The sequence below is a fragment of the Nuphar pumila genome, chromosome 5, assembly GCF_984573655.1.
Source record: "Nuphar pumila chromosome 5, dmNupPumi1.hap1.1, whole genome shotgun sequence".
Classification (NCBI taxonomy): domain Eukaryota; kingdom Viridiplantae; phylum Streptophyta; class Magnoliopsida; order Nymphaeales; family Nymphaeaceae; genus Nuphar; species Nuphar pumila.
In genome coordinates this window covers 12,503,678-12,529,807 of record NC_143253.1, presented here as the reverse complement: position 1 = coordinate 12,529,807, position 26,130 = coordinate 12,503,678, and the positions used below count along the sequence as shown (strand labels likewise).

The following is a 26,130-nucleotide window of genomic DNA, read 5'->3' as shown; positions in this document are numbered from 1 at the left end:
TATATCACATATAATACTTTATGACAAAACATATAATAAATAAACCTGCACAAATTCTTTGAGTTATATCAATATCTAAGTATGATATTTTAGCACTTACAATAAGTTATTTTTTTAAGTAGTCATGTAAGTTTTTCATCATTTATTTTCAAGTACGAGATTTTCACATATGTTATGAGTTATTTTTTTTAAAGCTATGTGCACTTTTTTTCATTTTCAAATATGATATTTTTCATACATGTTATGGTTATTTTTCACATAATCACGTGGTCTTTCCATCATCATATGAATCATAGTTCTTTTCACATGTGGTATGAGTTTAGATATAACATTAACACTCATTTTACATAATTCTGTGTTTATCATCATGTCATAATTTAAATTATAAGCAATGCTATATTCAAATAAATACATCAGATTGTTTCACTTTCTTAGTTAGTCACTAAGTTTCATATTACTTTTTTATGAACATTTCACCGGACATCATCGTGCCCACATGTAGACTAGTTAAGTATTATGAATTTTCATCAACTCTTTGGATTCATGATAAATTATGTTTTGCTCTTACTTTTCAAAAATTTTATCATAATCAATGCTCTCACTGTCTATGTGCATCATCATCACATACAACATGCTTTAACCCTCGTCAAGTTAATCATTTTGAATATTGAGATCCAAACAATCATAAATTTGATTATTAAATATATAAAATACTACTATATTGCATTTCATTTATAAACCTTAAAACATACATTCATACAAACAAACTAAAGATTTATGATAATTATTTATCATATACAAATAAATATTTAGGTGCATAAGTAAAAACTAATTCAAATCTTATTTTTTCAATGCATTACAATTAATGTAATATATACATAAATACATTACAAACTATAAACAATATGTAATAGACTTAAAACGGAAGTCTTCATATTTTATATTTAATTTAAATATGTATTGTTCATGAATATATCAATTAAGCTCATTTATTTTTCAAAACTTTAATCTTATTAAATATAATAATAAACAATTAAAGCACACAAACACCTATATCAGTATTCAAAATTGATTTAAGTTTTTTATTTGATAATTAAAAAAGTACATATCATTTTTATTTTTCTTAAAAAATCTGAATTTGCTCACCATACTTGCGTCAGCGTCGGGTTGTATGTTCGTGACATGACTCACCAAAGATGCATGTCACCCACCCACAATTTTCAACAAAACCATCCTAAAAGAGAGAGATAGAGAACCCGTCCTCACCAGGCCGGCCCTTTCCCCCTTAGCACCATCCTTTGATTTCTTTCCCGTTGCGGCGCTATCAGGATCCAAACTCAGTTCTTTGCAATCCAACAGATTCAGAGAGAGAGAGAGAGAGAGAGAGAGAGAGAGAGAGAGAGAGAGAGATCACAGACACTACCAATAGAAGAGGACCAGAGTCCAAACCACAACACTCACACACACAGACACCCACCCACACCCACACCCACATCCACACCTCACCACCATATTTGTATGCCTCTCAATACCGAAACCCATCACCCAAACGACCACCACCATCACCCAACAAGAATCAAATAAGAGATGGAGAGGTCCAGAACAAAGAGACCATACAGCAGCAGCAGCAACAACAACAGCTATTCCCATTACTACGACCGGCCGAAGCGGCCGTACAACAGCGGCGGCGGCGGACACCACAGCCGGCACCGCCACGGGACGTACCCGCCGGTGGTGGACGCCGGGCAGCCCATCAGCACCTGCTTCCGCATCCTCTGCCCTGACATCAAGACCGGCGGGGTCATCGGCAAGGGCGGCAGCGTCATCAAGTCCCTCCGCCAGGAGACCGGCGCAAGGATCACCGTCCACCAGCTCTCCCCCGGCGACGACGAGCGCATCATCGAGATCACCGACGTCCGCGATCGCGAGCCCGACGGCGGCATCTCCCCGCACTCGCCTGCCCAGGACGCCCTGCTCATGATCCATGAGCGGATCATCAATTGGGACGACGACCCTTCGGCCGCCTCCGGCGGCCGCATCGCCACCCGCCTTGTCGTCCCCCGCAGCCACGTCGGGTGCTTGCTCGGTAAGGGAGGGAAGATAATCGAGCAGATGCGGCAGGAGACCAATGCCCACATCCGTATCCTCCCGAGGGACCACCATCTTCCTCGATGTGTTTCCCCTTCTGATGAGCTCGTTCAGGTACTCCCATCCCTCTTTTTTTAGCTTTCCATCTCAGAATCTCACTTTTTTGATGTACCCATTATCCAGAAAAGGGGGATTTCATGCGGTGTTACATTCTCCTCCACAATGCAATATCCTAGCTTATCCCAATTTCCTGGATAAGCGGGTTAATTAAAACCGCGGAATGCAATATCCCAACTTCATCCCAGTTTTCTGCATCAATGTGTTTTTTTTTTTAAATTTTATGAACACGATGAATGTATTCCTCCTTCCAATTTGTTTTTTTTTTCTTATTCCTTTGTTCTATTTTGTTTACTTTCTCTCTTTTTTCTTTTTAAATCTTTGGTCTGTTTGAGTGCGTTCGAATTGTTCATAAGTTTGATCGGCATTTTATTATCTGTTTTTTGAGTAAGGCAAAGCCACTGGTTGGATTTTGTAGTTTTGGATGCATGGTAAATGTTATGATTTAGATGCGCTTATTTATCCGGAGAGTGACCTATTGCGATATGGGATTGTTGATGACATGCCCAATTTTCTGGTTGAATGAGAGTTTTTAGAACGCCACCTGCATAGGGTGAATTGTATCCAAAGTTTAATTTAAATTTTGGGTGAAGATGTGCATCCACGCACTGCGTTCAGGCACCACACTTTAAAATTTGGAATTGTATGTTTTATTTGTTTGTTTAAGTTATATGCTTGCATCCAATCCAACTCTCACTCTCCCAATCTTTCATTTCTTGTTATGAGCTCTGGATGTTTACATTTTGTGATTGTTCATGGGTATATCATTTGAATATCAGATCATTACATCTTCATTGTCTTTTGAAGTTCTTCAGGAGCTCAAACACTGACTAGTATCCCACCCTTCAAGCCCATTATATATATATTTTTGTTTTTTATCTTGGCAGATTAGACCTGTAAATTGTTGGAATCTTTCTAGTATTATCCTCTAAGGGATTGTTTAGTCTATTTATGTGTGATGTGTTAGTGCAGATGGCCAATTTAATCCATTTTCATAATTTGATTGTTTTCTGTTTACTACTAGAAATAATTTGCTCATGATATTGGTCAACGTGACACATTGTTTTGACAAAGTAGAAATATTTTCTTGTTTGCATTCTGTCAGGAAAGCCTTATAGGCTTATACTGTTGTTGGTAGCATATATACCATGCATTACGTTTGTCCATCTTTTGAATTGGACTTTTATGATTGAAAAATGACCCTCACAAGTTTTCAGCCTAGAGGGCTCTTTAGACTCAGCCAAACTGCTGTATAGAAATTATTCATTTGATTATAGTCAAGCCATCACATTATAAAGTTTGTTTGCCATCATCTCACAAATTTCTGTGCAGGCGGTAGGTGATGCCAATGCTGTAAAGAAAGCCATGACTATTATTTCATCTCGCTTAAAGGAGAACCCGTTGCGTGACCGTGGTACATTTCATGGTAGATTGCATTCACCTGACCAACATTTCTTTCCTGACGATGATTTCACACCCTATATGAACTCTGGTTCAATCCGAGGACCACCGGATGGGCCTTCTACAGGAATAAGAAACTCGGGATATGCTTTGCAGCCATCTGGATATGGAAAATATGACTCAGATGCCAATCACAATGCAGATCATATGGAGTCATTGTCTAGCGAAGAGATAGTGTTTCAAATATTATGCCTGTGTGACAGAATTGATAGAATTGCTGGAGAGGACCGTGGTTTACTTGCTTTGCTTCGTGATGTGGTTGGTGTGAATGTCAAGATTGCTGATCCTGTACCAGGATGTGATGAGCAGATAATCATCATTACATCAGATGAGGTATTTAACCAAGTTGTTCAAAACTTCATCTGTTTTCTTTCATCATTTAATTTTTATCCTTTTGGCACATTCAAGAAAAATGCTGCAAGTCAGAATCAAAATGGCGCGACTTGCAATGACTTGAACAAGCTGTGGATGACATCTGAGAGAGTTGTCTGAATCTCATGGGAGGAGAAACACTATATATTTGAAAAACAGATGAACATCCCTTTCTATATTATAAGAAACACAATTATGCTGATATTGCAGAGTAAAAGTCAAGACAATGATAGTTGGTAGTCTTGTTTAATTTACTGGTGGACTACTGGTATGCTAGCATGCTTGCCCATCTATTCAATCTCCTGCTAGAATTTTTGAAAAGGGAGTTGAGTTTATGTAATCCTGCCACCTCATGGTGTGAAAGCTGTAAGAAGATGAGCTCCTTCAAGAGTGTTTGCTAGATCATCAAGAATGGATACTGAAAGAGTTCCAACAAAAGTACCAAAATGAACACTCAGAAGAACCAAGAAAGGTTCATACACAAATACCCAAAAATAGATATTCAACAATAAGAGGAAAAAATAATGATATTATTGATTGTAATCCACACCAAAATTCAATACAACGAGAGGGGGCAATGCCCCATATTTATACACAATAGAGGAGTTAGAAGAGAGAGTCGTCGGGCTCCCAACGGCTCTATTTAGAGCCCGTTGGGAGTCCAACGACTCTTTGTATTTGACTTAGTCAAATGTTGACTAGTCAAATACAAACAAAACAAAGCTTAAAAAGAAAAGAAAAATCCTATACAAACTAAACTAAAAAGAAAAAGTAAAAATTCCTAGTTAGCCTAGTTATAATACATTATTTAACACTCTCCCGCAAACTTACGGTTGGATAACCAAAAGTTTGTTCAAGAGAAAGTGAAATCTAAGAGCTGCGAGCTATGTCACACGGACTCGGCTAAAGGGTTGCCGCACCCGCGTCGACACGCACGGACTCGGGTGCGGACTCGGGTGCGGCTTTGGACTCGGCCCGGACTCGGTCAACTCCGAGTCGGACTCGGTCAACGAGTCCGGGCCGAGTCCGACCACATTTTGGACTCGGTCAACTTTGACTGAGTCCAAAATTGTCCAATTCGAGTTTAAAATTTTGTTTTGGATCCGGGTCGGGTCGGGTCCAAACCCAACCCAGATCCAAATTTTTTTTGGCAGCCGAACCCTAAAAGGGGTTTATCGACAGGGAGAGGGGCTTACCCTCTCGATTTTGCCTCTCCCCCTCAGCCCCTGCAGCTTTCTCCTGCAACCACGCCGGCGATCCGAACTCCGGCGACAGGCAGCCACCGTCTCCCCCTCCGTCAGGTATGTCGACCCTGCTCGTAGCCTCCCTCCCTGCACCCTCTGCTCGCAGAGGAGGGGCTCGGCCCCCCTCCCTGCACCCTCTGCTCGCAGGGGAGGGGCTCGGCCCCCCTCCCTGCACCCTCTGCTCGCAGGGGAGGGGCTCGTCCCCTCCCTGCACCCTCTGCTCGCAGGGGAGGGGCTTGGCCCCTTCCTGCACCCTCTGCTGGCAGAGGAGGGGCTCGGCCCCCCTCCCTGCACCCTTTGCACGCAGAAGAGGGGCACGGCCCCCCTTCCTGCACCCTCTGCTCGCAGGGGAGGGGCTCGGCCCCTCCCTGCACCCTCTGCTGGCAGAGGAGGGGCTCGGCCCCCCTCCCTGCACCCTTTGCACGCAGAAGAGGGGCTCGGCCCCCCTCCTTGCACCCTTTGCACGCAGAAGAGGGGCTCGGCCCCCCTTCCTGCACCCTCTGCTCGCAGGGGAGGGGCTCGGCCCCTCCCTGCACCCTCTGCTCGCAGAGGAGGGGCTCGGCCCCCCTCCCTGCACCCTCTGCTCGCAGAGGAGGGGCTTGGCCCCCCTCCCTGCACCCTCTGCTCGCAGGGGAGGGGCTCGGCCCCTCCCTGCACCCTCTGCTCGCAGAGGAGGGGCTCGGCCCCCCTCCCTGCACCCTTTGCACGCAGAAGAGGGGCTCGGCCCCCCTCCCTGCACCCTCTGCTCGCAGGGGAGGGGCTCGGCCCCTCTCTGCACCCTCTGCTCACAGAGGAGGGGCTCGGCCCCCCTCCCTGCACCCTCTGCTCGCAGAAGAGGGGCTCGGCCCCTCCAATATTCCTTGTTTTATTAACTTTATTTTATTTACTTATTTAATTATTTTCTTTTCAGTTTTCACTTTTCAGATATAATGGCGAGTTCTAGCGGTAGTGTCAATACATTTGGTTCAAGTTCTAACCCTGAATTAGATGTTTCTCAACCACTTTGGAGGCTTGTGACAAAAGGGATAAAAGCTAGTAGTGGTGGTGGTGGGAATGTGTAGTTTCATTGTAATCTATGTAAGACTGTTTTCACAGGTTCTTATACGCGTGTGAAAGCACATCTTTTGCATATTCGTGGTCAAGGAATTAGGGCATGTTCTGGGGTTGACAAAGACATGTTAAAGCAATTAAAAAAAGAACAAGAGGAAGCTGAAAAGAAGAAAATTGCAGAGATGAAAAGCGATTCGATTAATTTGTCTTTTCCTACTGCTAGTGATACACAAGAAGAGCTTTTAAAGAAAAGAAAGATGGAAAGCAATAAAACAATACAAGCGTCATTCAAAAACATGGCAAGAGCAGAAATTGATAAAAAGATTGGTCGATTCTTTTACTCAAGCTCAATTCCTTTTAATGTAGCTAGAAGTCCATACTGGAAAGATATGATTACATCTTTGGCTAATTGCAATTTGAGTGGTTATGTGCCTCCTAGTTCAGAAAAACTAAGAACAGTCATTCTTGCAGAGGAAAAAAATAGAATTGAAGACTTGCTAGAGACCCAAAAATTTGCATGGAAACGACATGGAGTGTCGATTGTTTCTGATGGGTGGACTGATATACAAAGGCGACCACTGATAAACTTCATTGCTTACTCACTAAATGGGCCAATCTTTTTGAAGACTGTTGATGCATCTGGAGAGTATAAAGATGCTGAATATTTAAAGAGATTATTTGTTGAAGTGATAAAAGAAGTGGGTGAAGAAAGTGTGGTGCAAATCATTACTGACAATGCTCCAGTTTGCAGTCGTGCAGGAATGAATTTGGCAAGTGAAGATACATATTCACATATTTTTTGGACTCCTTGTGCAACACACAGTTTAAATTTGGCACTTAAGAGTATATGCAATCCATCAAAAGATGATGCACATGCACATGAAATGTGCTTATGGATTGAGGAAATAGAGCATGATGTTCGAAATATTAGAAATTTTGTTGTAAACCATCATCATGCCCTTTCTATATTTAATAGGCATTCTGATCTCAAGTTACTGAAAGTTGCTGAAACTCGTTTTGCTTCTCTAATTGTTATGATAAAAAGAATTAAGCAACTCAAGAATGCATTGATGATGATGGTGGCTGATCAAGATTGGGATTTTTATCGTACTGAAGATGATGTCAAGGCTCAAGCTATCAAAAAATGCATCTGTGATGATTTTTGGTGGGATAAAATTACATATTTTGTTGAATTTACAGAGCCTATTTGGGAAATGCTGAGAGAAGTTGACAGAGATGTACCCATGCTTCATAGAATTTATGAAATGTGGGACAATATGATTGAAAAAGTTCAAAGTATCATTTTTAAACATGAGAAGAAAGATATTGCACTTGATGATTCAGAATTTTACAATCATGTACATTCAGTTTTAGTGAGAAGATGGGATAAAAGCAATACACCTTTGCATTGCATGGCACACTCTCTCAATCCAAAATACTATGCAAAAAAATGGTTGACAGCAGGTGTTGGTCGTGTTTCTCCAAATGAAGATCCTGAGATATCAAGAAATAGAATGATATATTTGGGAAGAGTTTTTAATGATCCTCACATGTTTAAGGTTGTAAATAGTGAGTTTGGCAAGTTTTCTACTGGAAGATTTGATTCTTTAGCAGCACTTGTGGCAAGGGACGAGGAAGATCCCCTTAATTGGTGGGCAACATATGGATCAGAGACACCAAATCTGCAACGTCTTGCAATGAAGTTGTTATCTCAACCTGCTACATCATCTTGTTGTGAAAGAAATTGGAGTACATATGCTCAAATTCACAACATTAAAAGAAACAAACTCACTAGTAAAAGAGCAGAGGATTTGGTATATGTTCACTCAAATCTACGATTAATTTCTCGCCGCACCAAAGAAGAGTATAGGTACTTTTTTTTCTTTGTATTCAAAGTTTGTATTTAAATATTTCATATTTGTATTCAAAGTTTTAAGTTAGATACTAATATAGTGATTTTTTGATGCAGTTGTGGACCATCCAAGAATTGGGATGTAAATCCAGAAGATTTTGACTTGGAGGGAGAACATAATTTACATACTCTCAACATGGACTACATCGATCCTGTTCTTCCTTCTAATTCAGACGATGAGGCAGATTTATGATAAGTTTTGTTGTTTATCACACTCACAAGCTTCTTTATGTGTTATATTTTGGTAAGTTTGTGTTGTTAAGAATTGCTTTTTTTTTGCTTTAAAATTTACAATCTTTATGTGTTAATTTATTGTTATATATATATAATTATAATATTTAAAATATATATATTTATAATATATATTTTTTAATATATATATATATATATATATATATATATATATATATATATATATATATATATATATATATAGCCGAGTCCCCGTGTCCAAATTTTTTGGAATTGCGCCGCACCCGTGTCGCACCCGCACCCGCACCCGCACCCATGTGACATAGGCTGCGAGAGGTTTGGTAAAGAAATCTGCTAATTGATATTCTGAAGAAACATAGGGAAGATTAATAGTGCCATGTAAGAATTCCTCTCGTACATAGTAACAATCCATCTCAATGTGTTTAGTTGGTTTGTGGAATGTTCGGTTGCTGTCAATATAAATAGAACTTTTGCTGTCGCAGCATAGTTGTGATGCTCCTGTACTCTGAACAACCATGTCATCAAGCAATCGTCTTAGCCAGACTACTTTAATAGTGGTTATAACCATGGCTCTGTACTTTGCTTCAGTTGATGAGAGAAAGACTTTCTGTTGCTTTTTGCACCTCCAAGAAATCAGCTATTCACCTAAAAATATTCAGAAATCAGTTGTTGAGTGTCAGTTATTCGGATCTTCTCCGCAGTCCGCATCAGTATAAGCAATTAAATCTAAGGAGGAAGAAATAGACAAAAAAAGTCCTCAAAAAATAAAAGTTTTAATATATCTAATAATACATAAAACAACTCCCATATAAACAGTGGTAGGAGAATGCTGAAATTGGCTTGCTGTGTGGATGACATGCGCAATGTCAGGTCTTATAATGGAGAGATATGATAGTGCACTGACAAGTTGCTAGTAAGGTGTTGGATTTTTAAGTGGTTCTTCATCATCAATCTTCATTTTGACATTTACAACTTCAAGAGTGGCGACCTTTTTCTCGTCTGAGATACCAGTCCTGCCAACAATATCTAAAGCAAACTTAGATTCAGTCATCCAATAGCCTCTAGAAGAATAAACAACTTCTATACCAAGAAAAAATTCTAAAAACTCAAATCACTCATTTTAAAATGTATTTGAGAAATCTTTTAATGTTTTTAACCCCATGTTTATCACTTTCAATGATGATCATGTCATCTACATAAAGGAGAAGGATAATAATACCTGCATAAGAAATCTTAACAAACAAATTTGTGTCAGTAAGACAATATTGAAAACCAAAATCAAGGATAACTTGACTAAACTTGTCATACCAAGCCTCTGGTGTTTTTTTAAAGCCATACATGGCCTTATTTAAATAAAAAGTCTTCTTTTAGGAATATCAATGCCAGGTGGCGGTTCCATATAAACTTTTTCAGCTAAGCTTTCATTGAGAAACACATTTTTAACATCCATTTGATATACATGTCATTTCTTTACAGATGCAAGAGCTAATAAGGTTCTAACTGTGGTCATTCATCGACAACGTATAGGCTTTTTGCTTGTTGGAATGTCTTGAATAGTCTAGGTATTCGCCCTTTCTAAGGCATTTAATTATATCGTCATTGCTTTTACCCATTCAGGATGTTCTTTTGCTACAACATAGTTGAAAGGTTTTATGTAGATATGTATTAGTGCAATATAGGCTTGATACTTAGGTAAAAAAGACTCATAAGACACAAATTTTCCATGGATTATTGACACTCTGGATGTCCTTGTTTGTATCTCTTTCTGTTTTTTATTACGGGTATATTTTTCAAGAGCACATGGATGTTCTAAATTACAATACCTAGAGTATTGAATATAATCTTGATTGTTATGGAATGATTCTGCACTTATCATATCATTTTTATCTTTTTGGTTTTCATCAATATCACACTCATCAATCTTTAGAACTAAATTCAATAAAAAGGAATACTCATTTATTTCCTTAGTGTTCTCACTTTAAAAAAAACTTTCCTTTTCCAAAAAGGATACATTTTTTGACACATATAACTTGTTAGTTTTAAAGTCAAAACATCTGTAGCTTTTTTTGATAATTTGCATATAACTTGTTAGTTTTAAAGTCAAAACTCTTGCAGATGAAGATGCTCCTTTGAGTAGTGGTTGAAGTGCCTCCACTAATTGAGTTAAGGATATGTTTTCAATGGATGATTCACTTGATTCTTGTGGAGGTCCAATAGAGGCAACCTTGTTCTCATAGGACTTTTTCAATTTTAGAGAATATGTTTTTACATGTCCTGATTCACGACAATAGTAACAAATGATTTTCTTTTTTTCAAACTCATTTCCTTGCTTCTCATCATTTGTCCTCTCATAGTGTGGGGGTTTGAAGGTACGAACATAGTTTTTCGGTCTAGATACGATTAAGACCGAGTCATCATCACACTTGAAGATTCTCTTTTTAAGCCTATTTTCCTCCATACTTAATTCTTCTATCTTGTATTCTATCGAAGGAACTTTCGGATTTGGTTGATTCAAACTCTGATCTCAAACCATTAATAAATTGAAAAAAATACTCCTTATCTATTTGATTTTGACAAAGTTCTATGTCTTCCGGATAATGCCATTTTGGTTCAAGAATAACCAACTCTTCCTATAATTCGGAAAAACTATTATAATATTCTCTAATGCTTTTATCCCGTTGAACCATATTTCGTACTTTATCTTATAAATTGCACACCTGCAATATCTTTAAGAGAGTACATTCTCTTATGATAATCCCATGCATTGTTTGCATGTTCAAATTTTGCAAGACTCAAACACTTTTGTATGTCGACATTACTAATGAGCCAATTCATAATCTTGGTATGTCCCATTCTCCACTCCTACTTTTTCTCGTAAATGGTTAAGGTCTTATTTTTCTCAACCTCCATAAGAGGTATCAAATTTAGTTTGGGTTCTGGATCGGTCCCATCAACTAATTGTTAATTTTCCTTTTGTTCCTGTGTTAATTTTCCTTTTGTTCCTGTATTGTATTGAGAAAGAGAAGATAAAGAGAGAGAGGGAGAGAAAGGGAGAGATCGACTGCGGCTGTCACGATTTCTGTAAAAAAGAAATCGTGACCTAAACATGTATTTAAGTTTATATTACACTATGGGTCGGGTCTGGTATATCCAGACCCGATAACTAAATACATGACCTTTACATACATGGGCGGTGACATGGATCGGGTCGGATCCTGCACCTTTTTCACCCCCCCTCAAGTTGATCATGGTTTTGGACCATGAACAACTTGTTTTTAAGCATCCAAAAGCGATCCTTGGTTAACCCTTTGGTAAATATGTCTGCAACCTGTCTTTCAGTACTGACAAACTCAGGTTCAATCTCTTTTTCTTCAACCTTCTGCCTCACAAAGTGTTGGTCGATCTCAATGTGTTTGGCACGACTGTGATGTACTGGATTGAATGACATATTGATAGCACTTTGATTGTCACAGAGCAAGGTAGTGTGAGAGATCTTTTCTCCTACTTCAGTTAGAAGATGCCTGATCCATGTGACTTCGGCGGTGGCAGCCGCCATGGATCTATATTCAGCCTCAGTGCTTGATCTAGCGATAGCTTTTTGTTTTCTACTGCTCCAAGAGACTAAATTTCTTCCAATGAAGGCACAATATCCTGATGTAGATCTTCTTTCGTCGGGTTCTCCTGCCCAGTCTGCATCACAATACACAGTAATTTCGTGCTCGTTTTGGCCATGGGACTGTGGTAAATATATCAATCCATCCCCAATAGTCCCTTTCAGATATCTAAGGATCCTCTTGACCGCTTTCATATGTCCAGTACGTGGCGCATGCATAAATTGAGACACTTGATTGACTGAATAAACAATATCAGGTCTAGTGAATGTGAGGTATTGTAACATTCCTATTATGCACCGATACCTGGTGGGGTCATCACACAGATCTCCATCATGAGCGCTAAGTTTTTGATGAAGTACACTCGGAGTTCCTAGAGGTTTGCAGTCTTTCATGCCTGCCTTGCTGAGAACATTTACGGTGTACTTGTGTTGAGTGAGTGTCAATCCATGAGCCTGGTTGTCAACTTCTACACCAAGGAAATAGCGTAGAACTCCAAGATCTTTCATTTTGAACCTTTGACCTAATAAGTCTTTTATTTCTTGGATGTGGTCCGCAGAGTTTCCTGTGATGATAATATCATCGACATAAATTAATAATAGAGTGGTCGCAGACTGGCTTTTAAAGATAAATAATGAGTGGTCCAGCATGGAATGTGAAAATCCATGTTTCTGAATCTCAGATGAGAAGCTATCAAACCAAGAGCGAGATGCTTGCTTCAGGCCGTAGATGGCTCTTTTTAATATGTATACATGGGTTTTACAATTTTGTTCTTGATATCCAGGGGGTTGTTCCATGTATACCTCCTCCTTCAAATCCCCATGTAAGAATGCATTTTTTACATCAAGCTGACTCAACTTCCATCCATGTTCAACAACCAGGGAAATGATAATTCGAATTGTTCCCATTCTTACAACCGGACTAAAGGTCTCATCATAGTCTTGCCATGCTTCTTGAGTGAATCCTTTTGCTACAAGCCTTGCTTTATATCGTTCAATGGTTCCATCTGGCTTGTACTTGATTTTGTAGACCCATTTGCATCCGACAACATTTTTGTCAGGTGGTCTGGGAACAACTTCCCATGTTCCACATTCATGCAAGGCTTGCATTTCATCATTCATGGCTTCTACCCATTTCATAGAAGCTGCTGCCTGATAATACATGATGGGCTCTTCATCCTTATTGATGGCAGTTAAAAACAATTGAAAATCCAAGGAGAAGTTGTTATAACTAACCCACCTGTCAATAGGATGCCGTATGCGGTTTGATTTTCTGACTGCGAGGGTATGAGAAGGAGTAGGATTGGCGACTGAGACATCATCTAAATGGCTTGATGTTGTCGGTCTCTGTCTGGAATAGACAATGCCTTTGTATCTGCCCGATACTTCCTCTGCATTCTGTGATCCCGACGTCCCAGTGTTCTCAAATACCTCTTCTTCTTGTTGCACGCAATCTGAGGAACATGTTTCATTGGAGCCAGCAAAAAGTTCTGAGCTTAGCCAAGGATAGTAAATTTCAGTTGACATATTCGTTGTGTCAGCTCCGTGATCAAAATTTTGTTCATCAAAGACAACATTTCTTGAGGTTCTGATACGTTTGTTTGTGGGATCATAACACCAATATCCTTTGTAGTCATCTGCATATCCCACGAATCTGCACTTTTGGGCTTTGTCTTGAAACTTGTTTCTCAGGGACTGATCGATATGCACATAGCAAACACATCAAAAAACACGCAGATCATAATAACTAGGATAAGTTCCAAAAAGACAGTGATAAGGAGACTTATTTTCCAGAATAACCATAGGCAGTCTGTTTATCACATGCACGGCAGAATGAAAGGCTTCTGTCCATAAGTTGATGGGAAGATTGCTGTCATGAAGCATACTCATGGCACTTTCAACGATATGCCTGTGTTTTCGTTCAGCAATTCCATTTTGTTGAGGGGTGTGAGGACAGGACACCCTTCTTCGTATTCCGTTACTTTGAAGAAAAAAGATAAAATCACGGGATGAGAATTCCCCACCTCCATCACATTGGAAAAATTGAATGGACTCAGAAAATTGATTTTTGACAAGGGAAAGAAAATTTTAAAACAAAGAGAAGACTTTCGACTTATTTTTTATGAAATATATCCAAGGGTACCGAGTATAGCTATCAACAAAGATTAGATAGTATTTGCTCCCAGATCCAGAGGCAACTGGGGCGGGTCCCCATACATCAGAACAGATTATCTCAAAAGGTTTTGAAGCTCTCTTATTAATGGAATGAAAAGGCAATACATGACTCTTGCAGGAAAGACAACTGGAACATTTGTGACTGTTCTCATCCCTATTTAGACTTTCTTTTGGAATGAGATTATTAGATACAAGTTTCTCAATGAAATGACCCCCACAATGTCCTAATCGACTATGCCATAAGAATGACTTATTACATTCAGAAATACTAAAAACATTAGCAGAAGAGGATGAACACGACTCTAATGAAGGCTCTGAATTCAGGTGGATAGCATGACAAGGAGCTTCTTCAAAGACATACATATTGCCTCGTCTCTTTCCTTTAGCGAATGTTTCCCTCGTGCGAAGGTCCTTGACCTGCACAGAGAAGGGAGTGAATTCAACTGAAGCATTATTATCATCAATAAGTTTGGAAACAGAGACAATATTTTTCTTAATGTCAGGAGCATGAAGAACGTCAGAAAGAGTAAGAGTGGAATGTGACATGGGAATGACAGTTTTTCCAACATGAGAAACAGGATGGTGGGATCCATCTCCAGTGACAATCTTACTTTTTCCAAAATAAGGAATGGGATTAGAAATCTTACCTGCATCACCCGTTACATGAGTCGCTGCCCCTGAGTCGACAAACCAGGTGCCTTCATCGCTCTGCTTCAATTTCAACTCTGACAAGGCAGATATCAGCAGATCTTTAATCTCTCCACTGCTTGAGAACTTCCTTTTGTTTTCTGTCTGTGGACCCTTTCCTTTATTCTCTGGATTATGCCAACAATTCGCCTTGATATGCCCCTTTTTGTTACAAAGGAAGCAGGTAGGAATGGATCTTGACCCCTGCGCATGAGCTAACATATTTGGAGTGGGAAGCAAACCACGTCCTCCGTGTTCACTTCGCCCTTGTCCTCCTCGTCCGCGTCCTCTACCATAAGACACTCCTATGGCAAAAACTTCCTGAGAATTTGTGTGAACGTGAGATTCCTCAGAGAACCCTTTCAGAGTCATCTCATACTGAATTAATTTTGCTCTCAACTCATCAAAGGTAGGAAGGGCAGGGAGACACAATAGGGAAGTGACGATCATGTTGTAGTCGGATCCCAATCCACTCAGAGTCTGTTGTACCATATCGCTGTCACTCACCGCGCATCCGATAACTGTAAGTTGGTCTGTGATAGTCTTCATCTTGTTCAGATATTCCATGATAGTCATGGAATCTTTTCTCAACATCTGGAATTCCCTCTTGAGAAAAACCATTCTCGCCTGCGAAACTTGTGAATATGTTTGAACCAATTTTTCCCAAAGTTGCAGAGCAGTACAATTGTCGGGAATGGCAACAAGGACCTCTTGGGACAAGGTGGAAGTGATGTATGCAACCACTGATTGATCTTTCCTTTCCCAGTTGAGGTACTCAACATTCTTGACATACACAATTGAACTTACTCCTTTGTCGTCTTTTTCTTCTCTCGTAACAAATTCGAGTGGGACGGGAGTGGTTCCATCAAGGTGACCTAAGAGACCTTGACTCCTTATAAAAGGAATGATTTGTCTCTTCCAAATCAAGAAGTTTGAGGTATTTAACTTTTCAGAAACGAGTTGAGTGAGAAAACTTGAGGAAAGGTTGGATGAAGAGGAATGAAGATCCATGAAAAGGAGTTTTAACAAGAAAGGGAACCCCCTTTTTTTTTTTGAGTATTCACAGAGTGCTCAGTCTGCAGTCAGAGAGGTTTGCTGATGGTCCTTTTTTTTTGCACTGAGTGACTCAAAGATCGACGACCAGAAGTTGTCAGAAAAAAAACTGAGTCTTCAATGTGAATACCACTCGTAACAGTCAGAACAAAAAATGATACGAGAAGAGGCAAATGAGAGCAAAGAAATGAACAGATTTTCTGTCGCACAGCAGGCTGGACAGCAAAAATTAAATTTTTTTTTTGGAGAATCCCAGATTATATGTCAACTGGGATATGCAAAAAAATTTGAATGAAGAAAGAATATTCACGTGAAGTAGATTCACGTGAAATTCACGACCTTTTTGATGTACAGCATTCACGTGAATCAAGATTCACGTGAATCCTGCGTGAACAGATTAGGCAAGAAATCGTGGAAAAATCGTGGAAATGAAATCCACGTGAGATTAGGGATTCACGTGGGATTCACTGCGTGAAACAAGTGAGAAAACAGAAATGGAAAACGATTCACGTGAATCCTGCGTGAACAGATTAGGGATTCACGTGAGATGTGAATCCACTAAAGGGAGAAATCGTGGAAATGAAATCCACGTGAGGTTAGGGATTCACGTGGGATTCACTGCGTGAAACAAGTGGGAAAACAGAAAGGGAAAACGAGAAGTGGAGATTGAAATCGTGGTAGAAAAAAAACTGAAGAAAATGAAGAAAAGAATAGGCGAAACCTCAAACCTTGATTTGCTGCACCTTCGGAATCCACTTCAGCCCTTAGCTGGATCTTGGCTCTGATACCATGTTAATTTTCCTTTTGTTCCTGTATTGTATTGAGAAAGAGAAGAGAAAGAGAGAGAGGGAGAGATCGACTGCGGCTGTCACGATTTCTGTAAAAAAGAAATCGTGACCTAAACATGTATTTAAGTTTATATTACACTATGGGTCGGGTCTGGTATATCCAGACCCGATAACTAAATACATGACCTTTACATACATGGGCGGTGACATGGATCGGGTCGGATCCTGCACCTTTTTCACTAATCCCCACAACCCCTTTTCTCATATAAGGTGCTTTATAATTGAAGCCCATGTTACATAGAGTCATTGACCTTAATGGGTTTCATGGTGACATTATCATTGTCATCGATTTTACTAGGTTTGAGAAGGAAAAAAGAAGAATGAAGAATGAAGAAGGAGAAGAGAAAAAAGAAAGATGAAGATCACGAGTACTCCACCACCAATAAAAAGCACCTACACTCTACCAAATAAGCACCATCAATCTTTTACTTGAACACGATCACGATCTCACAAGTACATAGGAATTGCAAAAAGAGCTTTACTTTTAAATTTTGAGTGGCACGTTTCCCGATGTACCGAAAATGAATTTAGCTTGATCACAAAGCTCTGATACCATTTTAGAAGATGCGCTCTTTTAAGAATGTTTGCTAGATCATCAAGAATGGATACTCAAAGAGTTCCAACAAAAGTACCGAAATGAACATTTAGAACTTTGTGTCCTGTATTTATGTGAAATCTTATTTATGGTAACTGTATGCATCTGTGGCATACCTTAAAAGACAGCTTTGTGTGTATTCAACTGTAAACAAATATATGTCGTGACTGTGAAAAAATTGTCAGACGTATTTGTGTCTTGTTGACAGAATAGCCAATAGGTGTACATGTGAACTGTTAGATAACTATATACTTGTATTCTTTTAATGATCTGGTACAAAATTAAATAACTGGAGACCAAAATCTGAAGTCATATTCTTCATACATTTGCACATATCTTGAACATATTTGTGTAAGTACTAAAATATCATATACAATAACAAGAAGAATACTGTGACTACATTTTGCCAAAACCAATGAATAGCTTGTAAGAGGTTGCAACAGAAATGCACAGCGAGCATCATATTATGTACATAAAAGTGGTACACAGGGAATTTGTTATCCGATGAAGATATATGCCTCATATAGAAACTGTAATAAACTAAAACTGATAAGGACCTATGTTAACATTTATTGTATATACAGAATGAGAATGCCAGACATCTTATTAAAAGCTGTGTTTTTTGTTTCAGAAAACAGTAAGTCCCTTATCTGCTGTAAAAACAGTAACCTGATTAACTTTTGAGCAGATTTTACTTTGCAAATTGATACAACCAGATAGATTTTGTGGCTTGCAATAAATGTGCCATGAAAGTTGTGTGCTAGGAGTACTTTTTAATTGCATTCTATGGATCCAGTTGCTCAATATAACTTGTGACTTGAAGAACGATGGCAGGTACTCTAATATAACAAAATTTGGTTTTTCTTCTTTCTTTTTTTGGGGGCTGTATATATGCACTTTGGAGGCTGTTAGTATACGGTTGTACATTATGTAGTAGCTCTAAATGCTTCTTATTGCTTAATATGCAATTCCTTCATGTTTTGTTGGTTTTAATAGGATCAAGATGACATCCTCTTTCCAGCTCAGGAAGCTTTGTTGCATATACAGACCCACATTGTAGATCTTGTTCCTGACAAGGAAAATATTGTGAAGACAAGGTTGCTTGTTCCATCTATTGAAATCGGTTACTTAGGCGAAAGGGATGCGCTTCTTGCTGAGATATGTAAGTCAACTAATGCAGAGATACAAATTTTACCAAGAGAAGACCATCCATTATGCATGTCAGGTTCTGATGAGCTCGTTCAGGTTAATCTTTTCTCTTTTTCCTTATTTTGCTGCATAAACATGTTGTATGTGATTGAAATGACTGAATTATTGATGTCAAAGGCATATGCTTGCAGATTGTAGGTGAGATAAGGGCATCCCGTCAAGCACTTCTTCAGCTGACAGACAGGCTCCGAGGTTATTTCTTTGGTGAGAACCCCTTTTCAAGGGAGCCTCCATGCATACCTCTAGATAGCCATGTTGGTAACATGGGTGGAATTGAGCCTAATTCTCCCATTAGTAACACATTGCCTAATGAAGGTTATGAAGAAAATGGTCCTCCACAAATGTCTATGCAGAGCCTACAGGCTTCAACAATTCCATGGCCAGCAAAGGTGACAGCTAATTGTTGGGTGTTATTAGTGATAACTTGGACGTTTCCAAAAATTCCATTAGAGATAAATTATTGACAATTGAAGTATGCTCATGGCATTCTGTACACTTGCAATGATTTTTCCTCTGATCTCGCTCTTCTATTATCAGTTCCTATTGCAGATTTCTCCGTGCTCTATTTGATCATTATTTTCATTTTCTATTCTTCTTTCTAAAATATGAAGGATGGTTCGATTTTCGTTAGGTTGAAATTAGAAGAGTAAGTTTTATATTATTGGGACTGGAGACTGGAGAGATATGTTTTATAAAGTTTTAATAGAATTACAAGCTGACTCACCCTTGGGGTATTTGGACAGGTTTCTGAAGAATGCAAGAAAATAAAACATTCATTACAAAGACTATCAAGATTACAACATATATAGAAGGCGTTTACAATGTTTTGAAGTGACCAAAAACTACAAACACCATGTAGAATCATTATTTACAAAAGAATAAAGAATGAAAAAGAAAAAAGATACTGTCTTACAATGATGAAACTGCTCCTCTATGAAAGTGTAACGACTTATGGTGGCACACTTTTGATTTAAATAAATCTAGTCTCCAAAATCAAGAACTAACCTTTGGATCATATTTAGCATGCTTTATTTACTAATTCATGTGTAAAAGTTGACTCCAACATGATGTTTTGGCTCATTTTTAAACAATCCTTATCTTCATTAATTGTGAGGCATCGATTTTTCACCATGTTGGAAAACAAATCTTATGGTATATTAGATATGGTTAAGCTTACTAACATAGTTAATAAACCATGTTAAACACATCTATATGGTTAGGTCTAACCTTTGGGGGTTAGATTCATGCAAATTAGAGTCTACACACATGTGGTATCATGGATCAAAATCACAATATATTTTTCTCACCCACACACACATGCATACACACACAATAAGATTAATGTTAGTAAGTTTGGCTTACAAAGTTTTGCATTTTTTTGGTGTAGGTGATGCCCTCTGTGAGTAAAATTTTCACAATAAATTTAAATTTCTTTTGGGAAAATCTTCATGTTTTTTCAGGATTTCATCAGCTTTTGAAATATCCTCATAAAAGTATGTGTTTTCAGTTGTTCTGCCAATATTGGTGACCATGGTTATCTTATCGTCAGCTAGACCTCCATCAAAATTTTGTTTCATGTTGATGTCTTGAATTGGTGAAAATTAGCTTTGGATACCCAACAAACTTTTGAATGGAAAACATGTCTTTTTGGTACCAAAATGTTAAGAGAAGACATCTAGTGATATTTTGGACAATTTTTTGTGTATAGGTCTACTGCTATTTTTTGGTATTTTCAGGGATATCTGTGTAAATAAGCTTATAACCTAATAAGACAAAAGGGACATCAAACTCCGATAGATCCTTCAACATCCCCTTGGGCTGCCTCCTCCTTTCTCTTTTCTTCTTCTCTTTATGCAAGGCACATACTCCAAAAGCCAATCTTACACAAAATCTCAGTGAAATCTCAGCTACTTCATCATATTGTTGTCGCCTTGTCGGCTAAAAGCCAGAGGGTGTTCTCGTCTTCTTAATAAAATTGTTGCCTTACTAGAGAAATGTTGTCAATTTAGTCAGATGAACATTGCTGATGTTAGTCTAAAAGTGATTAATGTTCGATTAACTGTATGCACACATCCAGATACATGTACACGTATACAACCAGCTGCAGTCCTGTACTTTTTTGGGTAAGCAACCATGTTGTGCCAGTTGTACATGTGCCATGTGATGTTCCAACACTTCTACCAATGTTACCTAGACACTCCTAATTCGCAGCATCAACAATGACACTCCTAAACACTCCAGTTTTTAGTTCATTAGGGAACATTTAAATCCCTTGGACCTCAGAACCGAGGGATCTCAAACTAGAGATCCGCGGTTCTTTGATTTGAGGATCTCCAGTCTGACACCCTACCCTCTTTCCCCTTCAGACTAGAGATCCATGGACTGGGCAGAATGCCTAAAACAAGGTTCTCACATCCTTAGTCTGAGATCCCTCGTTTGAGAGGGAGGTGATCTGCACGTCTCCGGATCTCCCTGAAGATCAGGGGCATTCAAATGCTCTCCTTGTGCTCATCTTTGCAAATGTACGTTTAGACTCTAGAGCTGATTTAACCATACTTTTTTGTATTAATTTTGTTAATGCTGTCTAAACTAAAGTTGTAATCATATTAATGACTTCATATTGACCATATCTTCATTGTTTTATTTTAATCAAATGATATGAAGTAAATATTAATATGTTATTGTTTTTTAGACTTAAACTTTGCATTACTAATTTTAAACCTTTTATCTAGTTTATTGTTTAAACATGCTTTATGGTCTCTCTTTGTAGTATAATATTCAAATTAATTTCCCCCTCTTTCTTTGTAGTTTGAAGTGAATAAACGGGCTTTGTTAGGTTATTTTGTCAATGTTTGAATTTGAGTAGGAAATTGGATGGTTATTTTTTGTGGTAGCGTCCATCACTCCATTGTCAATGTATTTCGATCACTGTGACATTCAAATTCTTTGTAGTACAGTATTAGTAAGAAAATGACCAAAGTGCTTCAAATCATGGTTATTGAAAGACTCTACCTATTTGATGAAGCTCGTTTCTTGTGAAGCCATTACAAAAGCTGAAAATTATGTGCTGCTGAAACTTGGTTCTCTTAGCATGAGAATTATTTTTTTACAAACAAAAAGAAATTACTTAATTAATGAATTGTGATTCTTATAATAAGAACACCAAAGTTGACCCATTTTAATTACATCAAAGAATAGACTTTGAATGGCATTCCGTAGTTTCTTAAAATGTATGCAATTCTAAAAGATTTCCTTGTTAAATTTGCTAATGCTTCATATTGACTAATTGCTTCCCACTTAGCATGGTATAAACCCCTTGTTTCCCACTTCTGCTCCCTACATCACTTCTCAATCTCATTTTCCCTTTCAAACCATATTCACTAGTATCGTTCTGAGCTATTTTTGGACAAGGGGTTCTTCTGGAGATTTTAGAAGAAACCATTTTCTTTGGGAATATCTTGACATTTTAAGAAAATCTGAAAATGTAAAGAATAATACAAAAGATAACAACTAAAAACTTTTACTAGAAACAGTTAGAAAATGTTGAAAATATAAAGAACAAAGAATTAGAAAAGAAATGTGTATATATATACTTAAAATATGTGAAATAAGACTTTGTTGCAAAAAAATAATATCATCATATTTTCAAAATATCAACGATATTGGTGGGTATGCTTCTAGCGTGAGCCAAGCGCAGTGAGTTGTTACACTAGTACTAGCTGCGTGCTTGTCTCATCTTGATCAATTTTTGTTGTTATGGATATGACAATAAAGATATCTTCAGGATTGTCACTACTGTCCGGCACAACTACAGCAAGAATGCCAGCATCATGACAACATTTTATTATAACTTCCATCACTTTTTCTTATAAAATTTCACATCCATGCAATATTTTCCTATTTTGTGATACAGTAATTGTGGGTGACAGATTATAAGAACACTCAATTCATGGGGGAATTTAAATCATATTAATTTTTGGCTATTCCAGGCTCTTCTAGTCTTCTTCCATCACTTTTGCTGATCATATCTTCTATGCACCATTGATTACCATTTCTCTCCCAGCCTTTGTGTTTTAGTCTTCTTTACACCTCAAGTTATAAGAGATTTTTTTTTTCTTGATGTGGTTAATATTTATTGTATTCAGCATCGGTATACCCTCCCCTGCTGCCATGAATCCATTGTGGAAAGCACAGGACGCTTGGACCTTAAATTAGTGGAATACCATTACACAGTTCATCTTCTGGTCTTCACAGAAGTTATTATTGATGCTCGGTTCCTACGCTAGTAGCATCTGTTTTTTGCCTTACTATTTATCTTTATTATTTCTATGACCTTGCTTTCCTAGTTTTTTTTTTGGTGTTTTTGCTCTATAGGTTTCTTGTTACTTTCACATAGCAATTATGACAAATTATTTACTTCAACTGCTAGTCATTATTGGTTTTGCTATAAATAGATTCTTTTTTTATAATCCTCACAAGGAAATGCTGTAATTTTCTGTATTACTTTATTTGGCAAACATGTTCTTTTATCTAATGCGACTAAAAAGTTTCTGAACCTTTAAGATGGTTGTAGAGTTCTTTATAGTTTTCTTTTCTTTTTTTTTTTGTTTGGAATTATGCAGAATTCATTATAGTTTGAAGATGTATTCTGGATCATTGTGAAGCAGTCTTTCATATTTCAAACTTTTCCCCACAAGTGGCAATATTAATTCTTATGGAGCTTTTTCAAATCAAAATACATTACTTTGTTGTTCTTGTCTGAAGGCAATTCTTAAATTATTTAGTGATACAAAAGTCAAAAATTTCATAAACTTTATTTTAGTATTTACATAAATTGTTCATAAAGACTTTTTTTGAGTATAAATTATTCCTTCTATATAAAATTTTTTAATGAAGTTTTTTTGTTCCACTTATTCTTACACATTCAACTGGCCTACTGGGTCTTCTAGGGACTGATATCATGACCACTGAAAAGTTGATTGAATCACTTCCATCTGAATTTTACGATAATATGTCTTAAGAAGTTGACCTTGTGCACAGTAGGATGTAGGAGGAGATGGTTGTAGAACACTGGCTACAGAGGAAAGCAGTGCTCGTGAAGAGATACCAAGTGCACTTGAAAGGTATATTTGTTAATAAATGCACCTCATTCTCTACTCTTTATCTTTTGCATTATATACATCGTACCTATTGATGGCTTCCCTCTTACATTTTCTTTTTCTTTTTGGATGATTATCTGTTAGATTTCCTGCAGCAGTGGTTACTAAAACAACTGTGGAAGTTGCCATCTCAGAACATGCAACCACAGCCCTGACAAGATCAAAAAACAAGCTTATACAAATTAGTGAGGTTGTATCTCTACATGCACTTTCTTTTGGATGCTTATGATGATTTTTATAGTAATATGCTATCAAATACATCCTCAAGCGCAGATATCAGGTGCAAAGGTTGAATTCGTAGAGAACAGCTCAGGATTGCTGGAAAACATGATTAAAATATCTGGTACTCCAGAACAAGCTGAGAAAGCTCAAAATCTGTTGCAAGGTTTCATCTTGAGCAGTGAGTATTTCCATCTTTATCATTTTCTGCCCGACCAAATGGTTATGTTTCGTTCTCATTATATTTTAAATAGAATTTTTCTAAACTCAAACTGCTATTTTATTTTTTCAGTTGAACAAGAAGATGATGCTCCAAAGGGGCCTCAACCCAGTTGACTATATGTAATCACTTTAGTTGCTTTCGATGTAAATGCTTTCACAAATTGTGCTCTTTTTAACATATGTTCAGTTCCTAACAAGTTTTTGGTACCCGTCTCTGGTGTATATATGAATCCTTTATTCATTACTCATTTTCTGGTTTTATTGTTCAATTCAAATTGTGTGTGCCTACATTCCTTTGTGTGTATGCCTGCTTGTGTACACGTGTTCATGCACGCGAGCACATGCGTCTGTGCGCCACCAGCACATTTGGATGAATATCCATAAAACCATACTATCGTGGTCTTAAGCCTCTTCAAAGTCCAGACATGTGCGAGTTTCTCTCTCTTCTATCTCTCTCTCTCTCTGCCACATTTTTTTTGGCAAGGATCCCGGTGTTTTTATGAATCGGATGGCTGCTTCCCACTCAAGGAAACATAATTATTCTCTTATTGTTCTTTTTGAACAATCTATGAGAAATTCTGTGGGCATGGTATGACATCACTTTGATTTGTTAAACTGTTTTAAGGAAATCTCATTCCTCATGCATCTAGGGCTGCAAACAAGAGAAGCTGCTCGTGAGCTCGGCTCATCCAAAACTTGGTTGGACGTAAAGGGAGCTCGGCGAGTGAAGCCACAAGCAGCTCGTTAAGGCATAGCTGAACAAGGGGTGTTATATATACGGCAAATGGTGATACTATCCTTGCAAAATGGTGCACTTTCTAAAATGCCTACCAATTTGACGAAATCCCCCGCATATCAAAAACTCTGATTTTAGACTTTTTAGGACATTTTTGCACTTTTTGCAAGTATGGTATGATCAACTCCAATAATTTTTCCGAATGTCCTCCAAAATGTAAGATTTAACTAAACACTCGACCCTATAATCACAAATATGGTACGACCTTCACAAATAATATTTGTCATTCAAAATGTGCGAACTTAGTTTAATAAGTAGGTTTGCAAATATATTATGACATCCATAGATAGTGTTTGCAAATGTCTCTAAAATATACAAGCTTCCTTTAACTAATTGCTCTAGATGTATGTTTGTAAATACAATATGATCGCTTACGAATGTCTTCAAAATGTGTGAACCTCTTGTAATTAAATATAACTAGGATGCAAATGTCCTCAGTAACAACCTCTCTCTCTCTCACACACAAAAACTCTGCTCTTGATTTCAATGGTTGGATGCCTCCCATCTTCTTTTCGTTGAAAGAAACAAAGGAAAATTCTGGTTGGCCTTTCGATTCTGCAGATTTCTAGGTCCAAACCCACCTCTCTCTCTCTCTCTCTCCGACCACCGTCGTAAAGCAAAAAATCATCTCTCTCTCACGCACGGTCAAACCCTTGCTATTCCGACGTTCTCTCTCCCCTCTACATGTTCTCTGACTACCGTCGGGCCCCATCGCCGGTGACCTCCCTTGCCCGTGTCGGTGACCTTATCCCCCACTCGGTGCCTCCTTCACCAACCCTAGGTGCACCTCTACTACACCTCTTCAATCCTCCTAAACCAACGTCCATTTCCCGACATCTTTAGAAGCCCTTTTCCTTAGCCCAGTGAGGTATCTCTCTCTCATGAAGCAGCAACACAAGGAGAAGATGGCTTCTCAGCCTCTCTTCCCCCTTTTCCTAACAACCCTAACCTCCATCAGCTGCATACCCTAACCTTCATCTGGCATCCTGCATTCTCTCCCTCCAGCATCGTTCGACCGACATCGGATGCAGGAATGTAGCCGCAACACAGGAGCACCAACAAGAAGACGATGGTGCCCTGACTTGGTCCAGCGGAACTGC

General features: G+C 38.3%; 2 protein-coding genes across 4 annotated transcripts; both read left to right on the top strand.

The window, feature by feature from the left end:
- Nucleotides 1–1,456: 1,456 nt before the first annotated feature.
- On the top strand, nucleotides 1,457–24,509 carry LOC149836817 (RNA-binding KH domain-containing protein RCF3-like). Of its 3 annotated transcripts, XM_090005593.1 has the most exons (9): nucleotides 1,457–2,202; nucleotides 3,538–3,999; nucleotides 18,422–18,670; nucleotides 18,766–18,838; nucleotides 18,950–19,023; nucleotides 23,678–23,757; nucleotides 23,878–23,983; nucleotides 24,067–24,193; nucleotides 24,305–24,509. In XM_090005593.1, the coding sequence occupies exons 1-9, from the start codon at nucleotides 1,588–1,590 to the stop codon at nucleotides 24,346–24,348; spliced, it is 1,830 nt and encodes a 609-aa protein (XP_089861719.1). In that variant the 5' UTR covers nucleotides 1,457–1,587; the 3' UTR covers nucleotides 24,349–24,509. The 3 variants fall into 3 exon arrangements, 2 of the variants coding, with proteins under 2 accessions (XP_089861719.1, XP_089861718.1); XM_090005592.1 differs by having other exon boundaries at nucleotides 18,766–19,023; XR_016431843.1 differs by lacking the exons at nucleotides 24,067–24,193; nucleotides 24,305–24,509 and having other exon boundaries at nucleotides 18,766–19,023; nucleotides 23,675–23,757.
- Nucleotides 5,306–8,377, top strand: LOC149836818 (uncharacterized). The gene is made up of 2 exons (XM_090007132.1): nucleotides 5,306–5,339; nucleotides 6,193–8,377. The coding sequence occupies exon 2, from the start codon at nucleotides 6,458–6,460 to the stop codon at nucleotides 8,237–8,239; it is 1,782 nt and encodes a 593-aa protein (XP_089863258.1). The 5' UTR covers nucleotides 5,306–5,339; nucleotides 6,193–6,457; the 3' UTR covers nucleotides 8,240–8,377.
- Nucleotides 24,510–26,130: the final 1,621 nt, after the last annotated feature.